Consider the following 20,053-nt stretch of genomic DNA (forward strand, 5'->3'; position numbering starts at 1 on the left):
AACCCCAAACATGAATGGTCTCAGGATGCTTTACTGTTGGCATGACACAGGACTGATGGTAGCGCTCACCTTGTCTTCTCCGGACAAGCTTTTTTCCGGATGCCCCAAACAATCGGAAAGGGGATTCATCAGAGAAAATGACTTTACCCCAGCACTCAGCAGTCCAATCCCTGTACCTTTTGTAGAATATCAGTCTGTCCCTGATGTTTTTCCTGGAGAGAAGTGGCTTCTTTGCTGCCCTTCTTGACACCAGGCCATCCTCCAAAAGTCTTCGCCGCACTGTGCGTGCAGATGCACTCACACCTGCCTGCTGCCATTCCTGAGCAAGCTCTGTACTGGTGGTGCCCCGATCCCGCAGCTGAATCAACTTCAGGAGACTTTCCTAGCGCTTGCTGGACTTTCTTGGGTGCCCTGAAGCCTTCTTCACAACAATTGAACCGCTCTCCTTGAAGTTCTTGATGATCCGACAAATGGTTGATTTGGGTGCAATCTTACTGGCAGCAGTATCCTTGCCTGTGAAGCCCTTTTTGTGCAAAGCAATGATGACGGCACGTGTTTCCTTGCAGGTAACCATGGTTGACAGAGGAAGAACAATGATTCCAAGCACCACCCACCTTTTGAAGCTTCCAGTCTGTTATTCAAACTCAATCAGCATGACAGAGTGATCTCCAGCCTTGTCCTCGTCAACACTCACACCTGTGTTAACGAGAGAATCACTGACATGATGTTAGCTGGTCCTTTTGTGGCAGGGCTGAAATGCAGTGGAAATGTTTTTGTGGGATTCAGTTCATTTGCATGGCAAAGAGGGACTTTGTAATTGATTGCAATTCATCTGATAACTCTTCATAACATTCTGGAGTATATGCAAATTGCCGTCATACAAACTGAGGCAGCAGACTTTGTGAAAATTATTATTTGTGTCATTCTAAAATCTTTTGGCCATGACTGTATTTATTCCCATATCAGATAAAAATAGAACATCATCATGTTTTGATCCTGGAGAAAAAGCACATGGCTTACTAGCTGGCTACAGCAGGTTCTCCCATTTCACAATAGCCTGTAATCACTATTTATTACCTCTAAACAAAATACCTTTTTGGGTGGATTCTGGATGTTTTGGTTTACAGTTTGAACAGTCGCTGAGATTATATTTGGTTATCAATGCAAAATACGCTACTTTGATGAATAGCCTATATAGCCTTTAGATCAGATAAATCAATCAAGCGACAACACTGCCCCCACAGCTGCGGAAGGAATGATACGGCATGTCTCAATTTTCAGGTAGTAAAAATGTGTTTTGAATGCTGGAGTATTTACAAGAAGATGCCCCTTTTGGTATTAAAAACAACATTGCAACACCCCGAATCTTGCATCTGCGTAGAGCTTGTAGTAAGCTTTACACTGCAAACACATTTAAGCATTGTATTTAAGATCTTTCAAATACTTTGATTGTTAGACTTAGCCTGCCAGGTATGTCAGATGGGACTAAAGTATGCACTTTTGGAACTATTCCATTTGTTCCATTGCGCCAGACCCATATATTTGGCAAACTCAATCAAGCACAGCTAAAGTATTGAAAGAAAACCAGTTATTTGAACCCAGTTTTGCATGTCTCAGAGAGAATCATAAAGAGAGGTTAGCATCTGAGCTCCAGTTTCTCATAACAGTCAGTCTCAGGACATTTGTTTTAGTCTCATTCAGCATTAATCTCAATAAAGTAACATAACAACGCCTAAACATCTAATATCCCATTGTTTTTATGATGCTTTCGTAACACATTCCACGTGATGCCAAAGGATTACACTTACTGTATATGTCCTCGAGCTAGGACTGAGGGACAGGATTGACTGTATGGATCAACTTCTCATTATGATTACTCATCCTAATAGAAATACAGTGTAGACAACAGCCGTCATGTCTTCTGGGCCTGTATTCATTAAACATCTCAGAGTAGGAGTGCTGATCCAGGATCAGGTCCATTCATTAGAATCTAAAAGGCAAAACTGATACTACTGTAAATCAGCGCTCCTACTCTGAGACGCTTGTATATACAGATGTGCTGCTGAAAGATGTTCTGCACGTTGTTGGATGTGTGCTGAGAGAGAGAGCCCTGGAGTCTGTCTAATGCGTGTTAAGGTTTTATGAGGAAACCATGCTGTTGTATCATTAGTTTTGCTCCGGTTTTTCCAGCAGGGAGAAAACTGCTACTTCCTGTCTGTCTGATAATGAGTACTGTAGTTAGTACAACACATAGAGGTCAGTGAGGGAAGGAAGGTTCTGTTAACACATCATGGAGTGGCAGCTAGGGCAGATTGGATGTCAATGGAAGTACCTGAGTTGGAATGAGTGGCCCACTAGAAGCACAGCACTCACATGTCACTAGGTCCCTCTTATATAATTAGAGATTCATGTCTTGCTGGATTGTCTGTCTCTACAAGATTTTCCGTCCTGCAATGTTTACCATGGCAACGCATGGAATGATAATTACCTTTTATACAAAGACAGTAATACAGAATCTGAACATTCCAGAAAGTATGGACGGAAAGACAAACATAAAGAACTTACATTATACTCAGACAGTATCTGGAATTATGATGTTCATACCTAAGTCTGAAGCCTTGTTATTGTCATTGCAAAATTCCACTCTCCTTTGTTATATGAGTCAGTGTGCAGACTGAATGAACATAGGCAACATTCCCAGGTCTAAAGTGAAGTGAAGAGCAGAGGCAGAATCTACTCAATTGACTTCTATGCTGATATTAACAAACAGCTAAATGCAATGCCGGAGAGAATGAACTAAAGTTCAACAACTGTCACTTAACACTGTCACGAAGAGGAGGCCATCTCAAAATAGTCTCTCCCACGGTCACTCCTACCACCAAGGTCGTCCCCTAACTTTCCTTCTCTCAGGGGCACCGCTGACCTTGTCTGTATCTAATAATGACGATGTCAGCTTCAGATTCTGGATAGATGGATGAGTCAAGCCTGTGTGGCTCACTTGGTAGAGCATGGCACTTGCAGCGCCAGTTCGGTTCCCAAGGGTGACCAGTGTGAAAATGTATGCACTCCCTTCTATAAGTTGTTCTAGATAAGAATGTGTGCTGAATGACTTAAATGTAAAGTTGAATGCCTTAACTGTGCCCTCCAACACCAGAGCATTAACGCATGAGAGGAAGACAATTACCATTATGCCATCCCATTCCAACATGGACATCCTCTATCCTCTAAACTTGGCTTCTGTGCGTCTGCTTAACGAGTAGGCATTCTAGCACTACCCTTCAAGGTAGATGGACACTTGACAGGATTCCAGCGATTATTTCAAATCAAATCAAATTTTATTTGTCACATACACATGGTTAGCAGATGTTAATGCGAGTGTAGCGAAATGCTTGTGCTTCTAGTCCGACAATGCAGTAATAACCAACGAGTAATCTAACCTAACAATTCCACAACTACTACCTTATACACACAAGTGTAAAGGGATAAAGAATATGTACATAAAGATATATGAATGAGTGATGGTAAAGAACGGCATAGGCAAGATGCAGTAGATGGTATTGAGTACAGTATATACATATGAGATGAGTAATGTAGGGTATGTAAACATAAAAGTGTATAGTTTAAAGTGGCTAGTGATACATGTATTACATAAAGATGGAAAGATGCAGTAGATGATATAGAGTACAGTATCTACATATACATTATATTAAGTGGCATTGTTTAAAGTGGCTAGTGATACATTTTTGATCAATTTCCATCAATTTCCATTATTAAAGTGAGCTGGAGTTGAGTCAGTATGTTGGCAGCAGCCACTCGATGTTAGTGGTGGCTGTTTAACAGTCTGATGGCCTTGAGATTGAAGCTGTTTTTCAGTCTCTCGGTCCCTGCTTTGATGCACCTGTACTGACCTCGCCTTCTTGATGATAGCGGGGTGAACAGGCATTGGCTCGGGTGGTTGTTGTCCTTGATGATCTTTATGGCCTTCCTGTGACATCGGGTGGTGTAGGTGTCCTGGAGGGCAGGTAGTTTGCCCCCAGTGATGCGTTGTGCATACCTCACTACCCTCTGGAGAGCCTTACGGTTGTGGGCGGAGCAGTTGCCGTACCAGGCGGTGATACAGCCCGACAGGATGCTCTCAATTGTGCATCTGTAGAAGTTTGTGAGTGCTTTTGGTGACAAGCCGAATTTCTTCAGCCTCCTGAGGTTAAAGAGGCGCTGCTGCGCCTTCTTCACAACGCTGTCTGTGTGGGTGGACCAATTCAGTTTGTCCGTGATGTGTACGCCGAGGAACTTAAAACTTACTACCCTCTCCACTACTGTCCCGTCGATGTGGATAGGGGGGTGCTCCCTCTGCTGTTTCCTGAAGTCCACAATCATCTCCTTTGTTTTGTTGACGTTGAGTGTGACGTTATTTTCCTGACACCACACTCCGAGGGCCGTCACCTCCTCCCTGTAGGCCGTCTCGTTGCTGTTGGTAATCATGCCTACCACTGTAGTGTCGTCCGCAAACTTGATGATTGAGTTGGAGGCGTGCATGACCACGCAGTCGTGGGTGAACATGGAGTACAGTAGAGGGCTGAGAACGCACCCTTGTGGGGCCCCAGTGTTGAGGATCAGCGGGGTGGAGATGTTGTTACCTACCCTCACCACCTGGGGGCGGCCCGTCAGGAAGTCCAGTACCCAGTTGCACAGGGCGGGGTCGAGACCCAGGGTCTCGAGCTTGATGATGAGTTTGGAGGGTACTATGGTGTTAAATGCTGAGCTGTAGTCGATGAACAGCATTCTCACATAGGTATTCCTCTTGTCCAGATGGGTTAGGGCAGTGTGCAGTGTGGTCGCGATTGCGTCGTCTGTGGACCTATTGGAGCGGTAAGCAAATTGGAGTGGGTCTAGGGTGTCAGGTAGGGTGGAGGTGATATGGTCCTTGACTAGTCTCTCAAAGCACTTCATGATGACGGAAGTGAGTGCTACGGGGCGGTAGTCGTTTAGCTCAGTTACCTTAGCTTTCTTGGGAACAGGAACAATGGTGGCCCTCTTGAAGCATGTGGGAATAGCAGACTGGGATAAGGATTGATTGAATATGTCCGTAAACACACCAGCCAGCTGGTCTGCGCATGCTCTGAGGACGCGTCTGGGGATGCCGTCTGGGCCTGCAGCCTTGCGAGGGTTAACACGTTTAAATGTTTTACTCACGTCACAGTAGGGCCTGTACATAGATAAGCTTAGGAGAGCGCCCAATGCTTAGGTGGATACAATTTCAGTGTCCATGTATAGTACCAAATCACAATGGGTGCTTTGCAGCAGAAAATCCACTAAGCTTGAGTGCACATTTTTGGTAACAGTTCTGGTGGCTATGAACCATAGATGTCATAGTCCAGTGTCTGAGTCTGAATCACCCTGTCTCAGTAGCCGGTTCCATCCTACCTGAAATCTGCTTCCCTTCAGCTCCCACCTCCCTACTATCCCTCTGAGCCGTGGTAGCCAGTCTTCCACACTGTCATTCCGGCTCCCGAGTCCCATCCCCTGCACACCCCACAACGATAGGGCTGCTGAGAACTGTTGGTTGGGGCTGAGTCGTCAACATTGTCATCTGTGGCCTAGTTTGCCTAGCGTCTCCTCTCCTCCTTGTTGAATAGTTAATAGACACTGACTGCAGTGTGGAGAACCTCTGGAGAGACCAAACTGCCAGAAACACCCAAAATAGCCCCAGAAACGTCAGCGAGGAGACATTTATTTATTTTACTAATTCAACCCCCTAACTACCACACCACCCTTTCATCACATCATTGTGAGATGTGAGGGCGTGCTTTATTAAATAAATTATATCAATGGTTAAACATACATGTTTAACATCAAAGAGGAAGTGATGTTCCGATCTAGGTTTAAACTACAGCAGAAATTTGACTCCGTTTATTCATGAGAGTTGAGATGAATACATTAACTAACAGCAGGAAGGGAATGTCTCTATCTGCCTACTGATGATATTTCATTTCACAACAACACATCGTTGTTAAGGTTACATACTAGCTATGCCATAAAGGCAGCTCTATATCATATATCCAGACCATCAATGTGAGCTTGAGGCAATGCGGTTTGGCTCATATACAGTAACCCAGCTCCCATCTACCTCTAGTAATGGGTTAAGGTGTACAGTGAGAGGAAGCAGTTTGGCATGACTTTGGGTGGCTTTGCCAGGTAGACAGATAGGTTGAAGAGTCAAGCTGAAGGGCTTTGGAGTGCTGAGTGCAGACCTCTGGGTGGCACCAGGTTTAACGCACTGCGCTGTGGTGCGTGCCAAGCTCTGCATGCGAGTATAGGACCAGGCTGGGCTGGGCATGCCCTGGGGATTCACCGATTCACCCGTCAGCAATTTACCTCCTGTGGAAGGGACCGATGATGGCAGGGTCTTATGCTTGCTTACGTCTTTGGGGTGTGTGTGTGTGTGAGAGCGTAAGAAGGAATCACAGCTCTGTGTTATCTACCAACACCTCCCTAAGCTCAGAGCTGTGTGCTCACTATAACTTATGGCTCAACTATGTTAAGAAAAACCAGCCTTATGTGCTGGAAACATAATCATCATTATCACTATCATCATCATCATCACCCTCATCCCATTAGTTAAGCTTGCTCTCCGGCTTTGACATACGGGACTGGGAGCGTGACGTGACAAGCAGCTCCTCAGTGCCTCAGTCCAAACTGTGCCCATGATGCCTGTCTCAACTGGGAACTGACTGAACTGAACTGAATGAACACCATGGACTTGTTATCTCTGCAGTTCCTGCAGTAACTGTGCCCACTCACAGTTTAACTGGCCGTATTACGGCCTGAGTCTCTGTGAAACACTATGTAATAGACTGAGTGGACAATGGCTGCTGTTGTTGTTCCTCTTTCTCCAATCTCCTACTCCTAATCAGTGGCATCTCTGGAAATGGTTGTGCTGTGCTGCTTGGTGGCCCAACATGAGAATCTGTTTTCGTTTTTGCTTGTGTTTATGTTTGTGTATTTTATGCCTTTGCCTGCGTGCAGTGTTTAATGATGAACGTCAAGTTGGCGTGTTCAGTGAGAGTCTGACATAATGTTGCGACAGATGTCTCAATGTATCACCATGATGCTCCTGAATGACTGTCAGCACGACATGGTCGGCAGAGTGACCAGCAACCACAGGCGTTCACCACAGACAGATCCAGCCACTGAGGTCAGAGGCCAACGCAATCTCTTAATCTCTGATCCAGACCCAGATATATGTGTGAAAAATTGGTAAAGATAGCATTTTGGATATAAGCTCTTAAAATAAATGTTGAAAGAAAGATAAATAGGTAGAGTTTTACATGTTTTACTGTATCTACATGTAAAGTTTTTGTGAACTTTTAGCCTCTAAAAAGTGGTGCCTGTTGCATAAGCATGAGCTTGGTATATGTGGTTCTAAAAGTGTGTATATAAACTCAGCAAAAAAAGAAACGTCCTCTCACTGTCAACTGCGTTTATTTTCAGCAAACTTAACATGTGTAAATAGTTGTATGAACATGAAGATTCAACAACTGAGACATAAACTGAACAAGTTCCACAGACATTTGACTAACAGAAATAGAATAATGTGTCCCTGAACAAATGGGGGTCAAAATTAAAAGTAACAGTCAGTATCTGGTGTGGCCACCAGCTGCAGATTTGCCAGTTCTTTCTGTGAGATGTTACCCCACTCTTCTACCAAGGCACCTGCAAGTTCCCGAACATTTCTGGGGGGAATGGCCCTAGCCCTCACCCTCCGATCCAACAGGTCCCAAATGTGCTCAATGGGATTGAGATCCGGGCTCTTCGCTGGCCATGGCAGAACACTGACATTCCTGTCTTGCAGAAAATCACGCACACAACGAGCAGTATGGCTGGTGGCATTGTCATGCTGGAAGGTCAAGTCAGGATGAGCCTGCAGGAAGGGTGCCACATGAGGGAGGAGGATGTCGTCCCTGTAACGCACAGCGTTGAGATTGCCTGCAATGACAACAAGCTCAGTCCGATGATGCTGTTACACACTGCCCCCAGACCATGACGAACCCTCAACCTCCAAATCGATCCCCCTCCAGAGGAGTACAGGCCTCGGTGTAATTCACATTCCTTCGACGATAAATCAAATCCGACCATCACCCCTATTGAGACAAAACCGCGACTCGTCAGAGAAGGGCACTTTTTGCCAGTCTTGTCTGGTCCAGCAGCGGTGGTTTTATGACCATAGGCGACGTTGTTGCCGGTGATGTCTGGTGAGGACCTGCCTTACAACAGGCCTACAAGCCCTCAGTCCAGCCTCTATCAGCCTATTGCATACAGTCTGAGCAGTGATGGAGGGATTGTGCGTTCCTGGTGTAACTTGTGCAGCTGTTGTCGCCATCCTGTACCTGTGCCTCAGGTGTGCTGTTCGGATGTACCGATCCTGTGCAGGTGTTGTTACCCGTGGTCTGCCACTGTGAGGACGATCAGCTGTCCGTCCTGTCTCTCTGTAGCGCTGTCTTAGGCGTCTCACAGTACGGACATTGAAATGTATTGCCCTGGCCACATCTGCAGTCCTCATGCCTCCTTGCAGCATGCCTAAGGCATATTCACACAGATGAGCAGGGACCCTGGGCATCTTTCTTTTGGTGTTTTTCAGAGTCAGTAGAAAGGCCTCTTTTGTGTACGAAGTTTTCAAAACTGTGACCTTAATTGCCTACCGTCTGTAAGCTGTTAGTGTCTTAACGACTGTTCCACAGGTGCATGTTCATTAATTGTTTATGGTTCATTGAACAAGCATGGGAAACAGTGTTTAAACCCTTTACAATGAAGATCTGTGAATTTATTTGGGTTATCTTTGAAAGACAGGGTCCTGAAAAAGGTGTGTGTGTGTGTGTGTGTGTGTGTGTGTGTGTGTGTGTGTGTGTGTGTGTGTGTGTGTGTGTGTGTGTGTGTGTGTGTGTGTGTGTGTGTGTGTGTGTGTGTGTGTGTGTGTGTGTTAAATTTTACTGTTGTCATATTTTGAATTCGTAGCTTTTAGATGTGTATGAAAATGTTTTGTTTTTTTGCTAAGCGCTATAGCAGGGGGTGGCAGGTAGCCTAGCGGTTAGAGCGTTGGTCCAGTAACCGAAAGGTTGCTCGTTTGAATACCCAAGGTGGAAGAAAATCTGTTGATGTGCTTTTGAGCAAGGCACTTAACCCTAATTTCCTCCAGAGGTGCTGTACTACTATGGCTGACCCTGTAAAATAACACATTTCACTGCACCTATCCAGTGTGTGACAATAAAACATGTTTTTTTCTGTGTGTGCAAAGAAAACATGATTAATTGTCTCTCTAAAATGAAACCAAGTTTTTAAATAAATACATGTCTGTCGTTGAACAACCCCAGGCCATGATTAGTGATTTCTGAAAAAATGATATATAGCATTTTGGAATGAAATTTGAGTGTGCAAAAGTTAGGTTGTGTAAAAGCTTTGTTAATCTGTCTCTCATTTCTGTGTTCCTATGTTTTTCACCACAGCACCATTCATTCATTACTCTGATGGAAGATCATCCGGTCATGACTCTTTGTGTGTCCTAGGCTCTCTTGTGTCAGGAACATATCTATCAGTAAAGATGGATTGAGGTGGAGACAAGGTCATCCTTCATGATAGGTCTGTGGGTTAATGAAATTAAGCCCAGTAGAGGAGAGGAGGAGAGCGAAGGAGAGGAGAGCAGATAGGAGGGGAGGAAAGGAGTGGAGGAGAGGCTCAGATGTATTGGGACGAGGTGTGATGGAACCGAGGCATGCCAGCGTGCAACAGACACACACTGGCGCACACACATACCCGCGCACACGTTCACACGCAACTAAATATAAAGATTTGTACATACCCTCACACATCTGAGTTTCAGGTTTTATTTAGGTCTGGCATGAGTTGGACTCACGAGCACACAAACTCACACACCCACACATGCGCACACATACACCCGCTTTCTTGCTCACTTGCGGGCCGCACCAAACAAGTATTCCAACATTGGGAGCCATCTGTTTTGGCATCGCTCAATGGCCAACTGAATGTAGTGTTTTCCATGGCTGCTGTGAAAGCTGCGCTGTCCATGGGCACAACCAGGCTGACCTATGCTGAGCTGAAGCAGGACACACTGTAGTGCAGACCTCCTGGACTGAAGCCTGCCAGGGGACAGTACACATTACCCCCATCTCTAGTTTGGGATATTAGTCACACAATCAGAAATTAAGTGGAGGGTACACTCATAAACACACTTTTTCCTTAGCTCTAAATCTGTGGTTACAATCTACCTCTCATCTGCAGACTCTCTCCTATCAGTAACATACACTGCATTCTACACTGAGTATACCAAACATTAGGAACATCCCCCCTTTTTTCCCTCAGAACAGCCTCAATTCGTTGGGGCACGGACTCTATAGGTTGTCGAAAGCGTTCCACAGGGATGCTGGCCCATGTTGACTCCAATGCTTTCCACAGTTGTGTCAAGATGGCTGGATGTCCTTTGGGTGGTGGACCATTCTTGATACACACGGGAAACTGTTGAGCGTGAAAAACCCATTCGTGTTTGTAATGCCCGGGGTGTAGTGGAGGAAGAAGTCAGACGCAGGAGACAGAGAGTTCAGAGTAGCGCTACTTCTTTATTCACCACACAGGTGAAAATGACGCCACTCAAAACAAATGCCCCAAAATACAGGGGAACTAAACAGTCCCGAAAATAACTCACGTAAACGAACAACCATGACTTACAGGCGTGTACACGAGTACACATAAAACAATCCCGCACACCCAGCAGGCGGGCCGGCTGGATAATAAAGCCCAACTAATTAACCTAACTAAAAACAGGTGTTTACTAATAAACAGACAAGGAGGGGGAGGAAAAGATCAGTGGCAGCTAGTAGGCCGGTGACGACGACCACCGAGCGCCACCCGAACAGGAAGGGGAGCCACCTTCGGTAGGAGTCGTGACAGTGTTGCAGTTCTTTACACAAACCAGTGCACCTGGCACCTACTACCATAACCCATCCAAAGGCACTTAAAACCTTTGTCTTGCCCATTCACCCTCTGAATGGCACACATACACAATCCATTTCTCAATTGTATCAAGGGTTAAAAATCCTTATTAAACCTGTCTCCTCACCTTTATCTACACTTTCCCGGTCAAAAGCAAGCCGGCATCTACCACTCAGATTTATTTTTAAACATGGCTTAAAATGTTTTAACCTAATTAAAACAGTTCTGTAGGAATGAGGTTTGTGGAGTATGCCTAATACATTATCACAGCATATGCCTGACCTGCCAATATTGTTCTTCTCAGACCATATTATATTTCAAAACTTGAGCTTTGATAACAAACTAAATCAGTTGGTGTAGCACTTGCGAGGCACGGCTGAGCATAAATTGAAATACAACAGTTTTCAGCTGTGCTTACATAATTGCAAAAGGGTTTTCTAATGATCAATTAGCCTTTTAAATGATGATCTTGGATTAGCTAACACAACGTGCCATTGGAACACAGGAGTGATGGTTGCTGATAATTGTCCTCTGTACGCATATGTACTGTAGATATTCAATAAAAAATCAGACGTTTCCAGCTACAAAAGTAATTTACAACATTAACAATGTATACACTATTTCTGATCAATTTGATGTTATTTTAATGGACAAAAAAATGTTTTTCTTTCAAAAACATGGACATTTCTAAGTGACCATAAACTTTTGAACGGTAGTGTATATAATCAGAAATAAAGCAGTCAGTTCTGAAGACAGTCCCTGCTCACACTCCACTGCAAAGATAGGAGATTTTCAGGAAGTGGAAGAGAGAGTTAGAGAGCATTTGTGTGAGTGTGTATGTGCGTGCGTGTGTGTGTAGATGCTGAGGTCTTCCAGAGACAGGTTTGCAGGTGCGTGACAAATCTGCTGGTCTCTCCTCAGTGCCAAATTGGCAGTGCACATTGTGTCCCTCATTCATTCATTCATTCATTCAGACATACATATTAATTCAAGCCTTCTTTCATTAGACAAAATGCTAATAACTCTGTTTGTGCAGATCATGTCAATGTCTCCATGTATTGTGGTGGGACTCTTGCCAGTCACAAATTCTTTCGTGTGGGTTTTTTATCTTGGCTACAAAATGCAAAAACTGTTATTTTGCATTAGTTTCACCCAAAAAGACAAGTAAGGCAGTTCACATCTCCCCAAACCCTGAAGCATTGACATCATTCACCAAATATTCATGATCCACTGCTTTATCTCCTCTTTTATGGAAGATGCTTTCTGCTTACACGGCAAGTTCAGTCTGTGTCCACATGCTACTCTATTGGTGGACTAATGATGCCAACCCACAGAGTTACAACAAAGAAACAACAGCAAAAGAGCCTAACGGACCACGTTGTCATGCTAATCAAGATCCTTTACCCTCAAATGTTGCTCCTCTGCATGCTTGAGAGAGAGAGATAGGCAGAGGGCGTGTGAGGATGTTATTGTTGTGCCCGCTCAATCCTCTAAAGTATTCTAGTAAAGTGGCTCAGATAGGGACTGTGCTCCATGTGTAACCCTATTAATTAACAGACTGATACAGCTTCATCACATCACACTCAGCACAGACAACGGCCCACACTTTGTTGCGCCTAATGAACTGTTCAGTGTGGAAAGCCGCCACACCACACTGAGCATGTGACCCATAATTATGTATAATATAGAATACATGATAATGTTTTGAATGGTTTGTTGATGATGTTGCTGGCAGGACTTTGGCAATAGCTGCTAAACTGGCATGAGCGAGCGCGGGAACGATAAGCATCAAGGAGCCAAGCAGAAGTGAGAGGGAACGTGAGAATCAGGCGGCCGTGACAAACGTCTCATTTGGAATTCACTCATGGTTTCTAAAGCCTCATGCAAATGTATAATTTTTGGGAGGCACATTTTATTAGGCGCTGTAAAACAAAGATAGAGCTGAAAGAGGGCGAGATAAAAGACTCATTGGAGAGAAAAAAAGAGCAAAGAGAGAGCAAAGATATGGAAAATGTGCCAGTTTGTTCAGAGTAATCTTCCTGAACGTTATGACCAGCCTGGTTATGTAAGCTCTAACCATATCCAGGCAGAGAGAAGGATCACAGAGAGAGGGAGAGGGAGGAGGAGGAAGAGAAGTGAGAGAGGGAGGAGTGTGTAGAGAGACTGCGGGTGCGTTCACAGAGCTGATGTGACCCTAAATCAGGGATTTTCCTCAAACTGATGAAGACTAGGAGAAACCATCCTTCATGTTGATGCTTTTCATCACAGCTGTTCCCTTTCACATCTGTTGGCCGATGCTTGCGTGTCATTAAAGAGAAAACAACCATTAAACAATTACAGGGTCACCAATGACAACGATCAACAACACAAAGATTAGAGCAGATTAGATAGCGATGACTGTTTCTTCATTAACCTCTGTAACCACTCTATATGTGCTGAGCTTCTCTACTGTATCACAGCAGCACCAGTGGAAAAGCAATAAAGGTATCCTCTCCTTTCCAGTTGGGAAATACCAACTCATAATGTCAACTTTTGAGTTTGTCTGTGTGTGTGTGTGTTGTTGTTTCACTGTAGTTGCCTGTATTACAGTATCTTGCGTGGCAGTCTTTGGAGGTGTTGTCCTATAAATCAAATACATTTTTATAGGATCTCTTGTCCGTTGTGTTGTTTGTATACCTGTTCAGTCGATCCCTATGTTCCTACCTAGTGTTGCCTACGGTACTCCTTGACAGTGTTTCCCTACATAGAGGATAGACTGCAATGTGTAGTGTCTTATGTGTGGCACTGCACTGGAGTGCTGGTCTGGGCTGTAGAAGTTCATTTCATGGCTCTAATGTGGCCTGATATGGAGGAGTGTTATATTCCTTTGAACTTGGATTAGCTTACCATCCCTCCTCTGCTTCTCTTTCTCTCTCTCTCTCTCTCTCTCTCTCTCTCTCTCTCTCTCTCTCTCTCTCTCTCTCTCTCTCTCTCTCTCTCTCTCTCTCGCTCGCTCGCTCTCGCTCTCGCTCTCTTTCTCTCTTCCTTTCTCTCTCTGGGTCCGGAGCCATGGCCCCTGTCTGCTCAGGCGTTGTTTGTTGAGAGCTGCAGGGTGCAGGGAGAGAGGAAGAGAGAAGAAGAAGGTGTGGGAGAGGAAAAGAAAGGTAGAGATGGAGTGAGGGGGAGAGAAAATGAGATAGGGAGGGTGTTAGTAACCTCTGGTGAACCCCAGTATCAACCTCACCCCATGTGACAAAGTATAACACAGACAGATGAGACCTAACAAGGAATGCCATCCCATCACCTCAGTGAATCCTTGGGATTTCTTCCACACTAGTGTTAACAGTGAGACAGATGGCAAAGCTTTGACATTAGTTCCCCTTCCTTCCACTTCTATAGGAGAACTGAGGACACTGCCATTTTTTTGTTGTGATTTCCCTCCTCAGCCGCCTACCTGGCATCAAAGCTCATCTGCTGTGTTTAAATTAATTGAAAGCACTGTATTAATAACTCAGGTAGTGATGTGCAGGATGGGGAGTGTGGGCTTCCTCCACGGAGCAGAAGTCTCAGCAGAAGCTCACACATGTACGCATGTATGTACACAAATGGCCCGAGACCTTCTGGCTACTGGTCTACCTCTTAAGTTTTGCCCCATATGTAAAGTATTGAATATTGGAATATTGATCCCTCTCTATCTCTTCCTTTGCAGAGACAAGGATCCGGAGCCATGAGTGGAAACAGCAAACCTGCTGGACAAGGTGTGTACATGATTTATACAGGAAGAATATGACTAAATACACAACATACATCACGTAGGCCTGCTGTAACTAACTAATATCCTGCTTTTAAAATTCATCTTGTGAAATTCTGAAAACGCCATCCATGTTGGTTCATGTGACCACATTGCTCTGCTCATGGAGTGCAGAATGTCCAAAAACAGAGAATCAGAGATTTCTCATAACTCAACAGATCTTTTGTCTTGACTAACTCTCTTTTGTGTTTTTTTTATGAAAGAAAATATGCCATTATAGAAATAAAGACAGTCTACCTTGGGTACATTCATGCCTGAAATTCACAGAAAGACCTACTTTCCAAGCTGGAGCATGGTATTGTTGTCATGATAATGACATTCAAATCCTCAGAGTTAGAGACGTCAAACTTAGGCTTGCAATACTTTGGAGGATCCTTTGATATCTATAAATGACATTACGTGTAGAATTCAGTCATTCAGGTAAAGTGAATGTGACTACAGGATAAATGTAATTTAAAGTCCTACTTCAAATAGATTCTGGATCAAATAATTGATGATTCTCCAAGATTTTTCCCTGACTTTGGTATTTGATAGTCATATTGTACACTAGAAGGTGAAACCTCCTACTTCCTGTAGTCTGTATGTATCGACAGAGCCAACAATTGATCCTATTAAGTTTTTAAACAATACACAATATAATCAATTGATGTAACATATACTATGTCCTTCCCCCCATCCCTGGAATCTCATCCTAAAACACAATGAAGCCGGCAGGTTAATGATAGCCAATCACTTTTAAAAGGGTTCATTTGGCCATTCAGCACATGAAATCGATCCTTCCTTCAGCCTAACAGGGTGGCCGTGAGCCTCCTCTCCACCCTTCTGGAGCCACTGATGACAGTATAAAGAGTGAGCCCTGGTGTTCATATGGATTTTAGTCTCAACTGGTTGGACGATGAGTTGCATTGTCATTCAGTTTAATCCAAAGGTGAAAGCCACACAAATACCATACTCCTGTCAATTGAATTTGATTGAATGACGTTTATTTGACATTTGCCAATTTCCATTTGATTGTTTTCACCTTTTTATTTTTGTTAGTAACCTAATCAACTTGTATTAGTCCAGTTTGGTCATATTTTATTGCCTAAGTTTAAGTTGATAGAATACATGTACCATAGGGACCTATAATAATGTAAAGACTGACAGGCATCCCATGCCTGTCAGGCATCCCATGCCTGCTCTAGGAACATGACTGAATGATCTATTACCACAATCTCACATTCAGTCCTATAGTTATTTTAAGGCTGACTATTTTCAGTATTATATTGACTATGTTTTATTCTAGACAAATTTGGTGAACTATATACTTGGTAGTGGGGATTTCATGTAGTTTGGATTCCAGCTATTGTAATACCCCTCCATAGGCTACTGAGTGCTCTCACCAAGATGTTCTGAGACTATACCTTCATCAATCACTGTCCCAGTGTCCCTGAGTAGCATACATCAGACAGTCACCAGCTCCAACATGACCTTTTACCATCTCCCCCAGAAATGAAGACATCATCAATTTGGGAGAATTTAGATATTCACACATGCACCTCCTCAAGTCTCAATTCGTGGTTTAGGAGGACTGTGACCTTGTTGTGAAGTGTGCAATATGTATCAGAGGAGGGGGGGGGGCACTCAGTCTGTTTATGAAGAACATAAGATATGTACATGAGAAACATCCCTTTCCTCCAAAAACTATATTAAAAAACAACGCACCCACACTGGCAATAGCCACTGACTTCAATCAATTTAGATGGGTTAGGCCCACAGTGAAATGGGATGTCCCCACACTGTTCCATTACACAAGGAAAGATAGCTTGGAGAGTAATTGTATGGGCTCTGCAATCATGAAATGTACATTCCTCTCCATTGAAAACATTTTGTCTTCAAAGGATGCCAAGGTCGTGAAGAAAATTCATCTAAACCTAAACGTATGTTGTTCATTTTGCTGCATGTGTGCACATTTTATATGTTAGTACACTCTTAGAAGAAAGGGTTCCGAAAGGGTTCTTCGGTTGTCCCCATAGGGGAACCCTTTTTGGTTCCAGGTTGACCACTTTTGGTTTCCATGTAAAATCCTCTGTGGAAAGGGTTCCACATGGAACCCAAAAAGGTTCTACCTAGAACCAAAAGTGTTCTACCTGGAACCAAAAAGGGTACTTCAAAGGGTTATCCAATGGGGACAGCCGAACCCTTTTAGGTTCTAGATAGCTCCTTTTTTTCTAAGAGTGTACATTCACAACTATGTATAATTTAAAATGCATATGGCATGTGTGACATCTTGTAAAGGAATGGATCTTTCAGTATTCAATACACATAGTAGATGCATGTGAATGGAGACTGGCGTATACTATCGCATCCCAATGCTGTTGGAATGAGACCTAGGAATTGAACCTGCATCACAGAAATTGGACCCAGTATTGCTTTTTGGTCATTCACAGTCACTTCACGCATACAATTCTGTATGTTCACTCCTCATATTTAAGCAATCAACCAAAGCTTAATATTCACAGAATGTTCCCTCTTTGGTATCTAGCATTGGCACTGATCTGAACTAATTTAGTCTTTGCTGGCATTTTGGCTGTGATTATCTATGTATTAGGAAACATTTAACCTTACATTTGTAAGTAAATAAAAAAAGAAATATATTCTGATGTATAACTGTACATGTCTTTTGTCTTCTAGATTATTGGGGAAAATGTATGAGTAATGAAAGGGGAGTTAGAAAATGAAATCCTCCTGGATGGAGAGGACATGACAGCATGTAAATGTATGGGAGATTAGAAAGGCTTGCCTTGCTTCATATTTCACATTTTATCTCCTGATTTAAAGTCTTTGAAGATGCAAAGCCCCCTACCCTCTGTATACGCTCGAAAAAGGCTGCTTCTTTAAACATAATCTATTGAATTGAATTCAAATTAAACACATTTCTATGAACTTTGAATCGTTCTATAGCTATTAACAAAGGTTTTTCAGTCAATTCATGAATTGAAAACTGTCCCATTTTTAGGTGACCTTTTCCATTCATGATGGAGGGATGAAATAGAGTGACCCCAACTGTGGTAGAGTCACATACAGTAAGACTCCCCAGTTTTTCTATACTGTCCCACTCTCTCTTCCAGTCTCTCACCGTCTTTATTGCCTCACTACAGATGACTCTAAGAAGGCTGCTCCTGAGGAGGACTTTGCGGACATCGACATGAAGGCTCCGGAGACGGAGAAGGCTGCTGTGGCCATCCAATCACAGTTCCGGAAGTTCCAGAGCAAGAAGAAGCAGGAAGTAAAGTCCTAGAGTGGGCAGGACAGAGCCGGGCAGCTCTGTCTCCCATAGGCCGGGACTGCACCAGTTGGGGGTTTGGTCTTGCATGTCAATCAAACCACACCGTTATGGACTCAACTGAGGGGGAGTTAAGGGGAAGAGGGAAGGCTGGAGGGAAGGGTCAGGGTTCAAGGATCAAGGGGTCACTGATATCTTTGAAATTATTATGTGTAACTTATTAATTGATTGCTGTGTCCATAAATGATGGTTAAGTTCTGGATATATCTTGATCTTTCCTATGATTTTGCTATTTTCATTTTTTATTGATAGTGTAATACTACTACACTCTATATTTTCCAGTTGCTGTAGCAGTACAAACCCTTAGTTGTCCTCTCATGTCTCTCTCATGTCTCTCTCATGTCTCTCTCATGTCGTGTATGCTGCAATATACCCATTTGAACAATAAAAAGCTGCTTGATAAGTAGGTTTCCTCGTAAAGCAATTAAGAAACTGAAACCAGGGTTCTATCACCCTCAGGCGGAACATGTAGCCAAATGTATTGTGAAGATTGATCGTCAGATTCTGCATTCTTTTCAACTGTGGCATCATAAATCTAAAGATTTTTTTTCCTAGTAGGTCTGTTATTAAGGGTGTTTCCCTCTCGTTGTGGAGAGTGTTTCCAGACATTCCAGTTTGTCTTGTTTGATCCCTCCCAGTTAGCGCAGCGCCCAGTGGCTGATGCATTTAGAATTTAATCAATGGCTACAATTTGCTTTCCAATGTCTCCGGTGTCTCAACTTGCCAACTAAATCTAGGGCTTGTTCCATTATTTACATGAGAGTTGTGGATTTCCTTCCTTCCCTTCTTCCCTTTATCATCAACGTCAATGGAAAGTGTTTTATTTTGTTTGTATGACTTTGTTTCGACATTAATTGTTTTTTAATGGGTGTTTCGATTGAATCCCCATTGTTTCCTTTTGTTGTTCAAACCCAAATGAGTGGAATATACTGTACAATATCATCATCCTTCAGTAGAGACACGTTCAAAGAATACTTAATAAATATCCAAGAGGTAAAATTGAGTCAGAAGTTATTTTGTTAACATTGTGTTTGTTTATGGTCCCCACTAGCCCATGTGCCTGTCATCGATGTCTATTTTCTTTCTTTATTTAATAAATCATTTTGACAGTAACCGTCGAAAAGACATTCATAAACTTTTTTATTAATTTACTTGGAAGCTAAGTGTTTGTTTCTGGTGCAATGAGTGGAGGGTTACTCCGGTGTTCAAAAGCACATATCAGACCGAGAGCCTAATGCTTCTTAGGTAGTTCTTTATGAGTTTTAGTTTAGAAAATGAGCTCTCCGCAGAAGCGAGAGTTAAAAACAGCTTGATTGCCGTAGCAACATCAGGGAAACTGGGCAGAAAGGAGTGGTGCTTCAAATACAGCAGTTCTGCAACATCTTTAATTGAGCCTCTCATTCTCCTTCATTTCCGGCCTCAACACGTTATGGAAAGAGATGAACTGTATAGGAAGCTCTGGGGACAGGTCGACTGGATACTGAACAGCCAATAAATTGACAGATGCAAACAGACCATCTTTTACGGACAAAAGGGCTTGGAGAAAAAAGCGGCTAGCGATTTCATTCATATTGGTGAACCAGCGTTTCAGTTGTGTTCTTTTTTTATTTTATTGCAAAAACACAGGTCCACACAGAAAACATGAAATACACAGGCATGAAACACCAGTGCCGAACATGGCAAGCCCAGCTGAACTCTGAAAACAACATGCCAGCATGATTCAAACTAGTCATGAAGCAGCAGCGATCCCCACCAACAAAATACACATCCAGGTCTGAGCAGATTGTGCCAACCATGCCGTCAAAGTCCGTGTTCGCCCTGCAAATGGCCCTGCCCGCTTCCACCTGGAAAAAAATCACATTTCCTCCATGACTATTCCTTCACAATATTACTGCCACGCAACACACCCAGGAGCTGGATTCAATCCGTATCGCAGA

The 20,053-nt window shown here is 43.4% G+C and overlaps 1 protein-coding gene across 2 annotated transcripts in view; it reads left to right on the forward strand.

Annotated features, from left to right (window-relative positions):
- LOC129817355 (calmodulin regulator protein PCP4-like) overlaps positions 1-19,115 on the forward strand; it is a 31,337-nt gene extending 12,222 nt beyond the window's left edge. Inside the window, exons 2-4 of one of the 2 annotated variants that reach the window (XM_055872501.1) lie at positions 14,690-14,738; positions 16,672-16,710; positions 17,932-19,115. In XM_055872501.1, the coding sequence (XP_055728476.1) occupies positions 14,690-14,738; positions 16,672-16,710; positions 17,932-18,071 (228 nt within the window). In that variant the 3' untranslated portion in view covers positions 18,072-19,115. The remainder of the gene's footprint in view (positions 1-14,689; positions 14,739-16,671; positions 16,711-17,931) is intronic. The other variant, XM_055872511.1, reaches the window with a different exon arrangement.
- The last annotated feature ends 938 nt before the right edge of the window (positions 19,116-20,053 follow it).

This window comes from Salvelinus fontinalis, chromosome 2, assembly GCF_029448725.1.
Source record: "Salvelinus fontinalis isolate EN_2023a chromosome 2, ASM2944872v1, whole genome shotgun sequence".
Lineage (NCBI taxonomy): Eukaryota > Metazoa > Chordata > Actinopteri > Salmoniformes > Salmonidae > Salvelinus > Salvelinus fontinalis.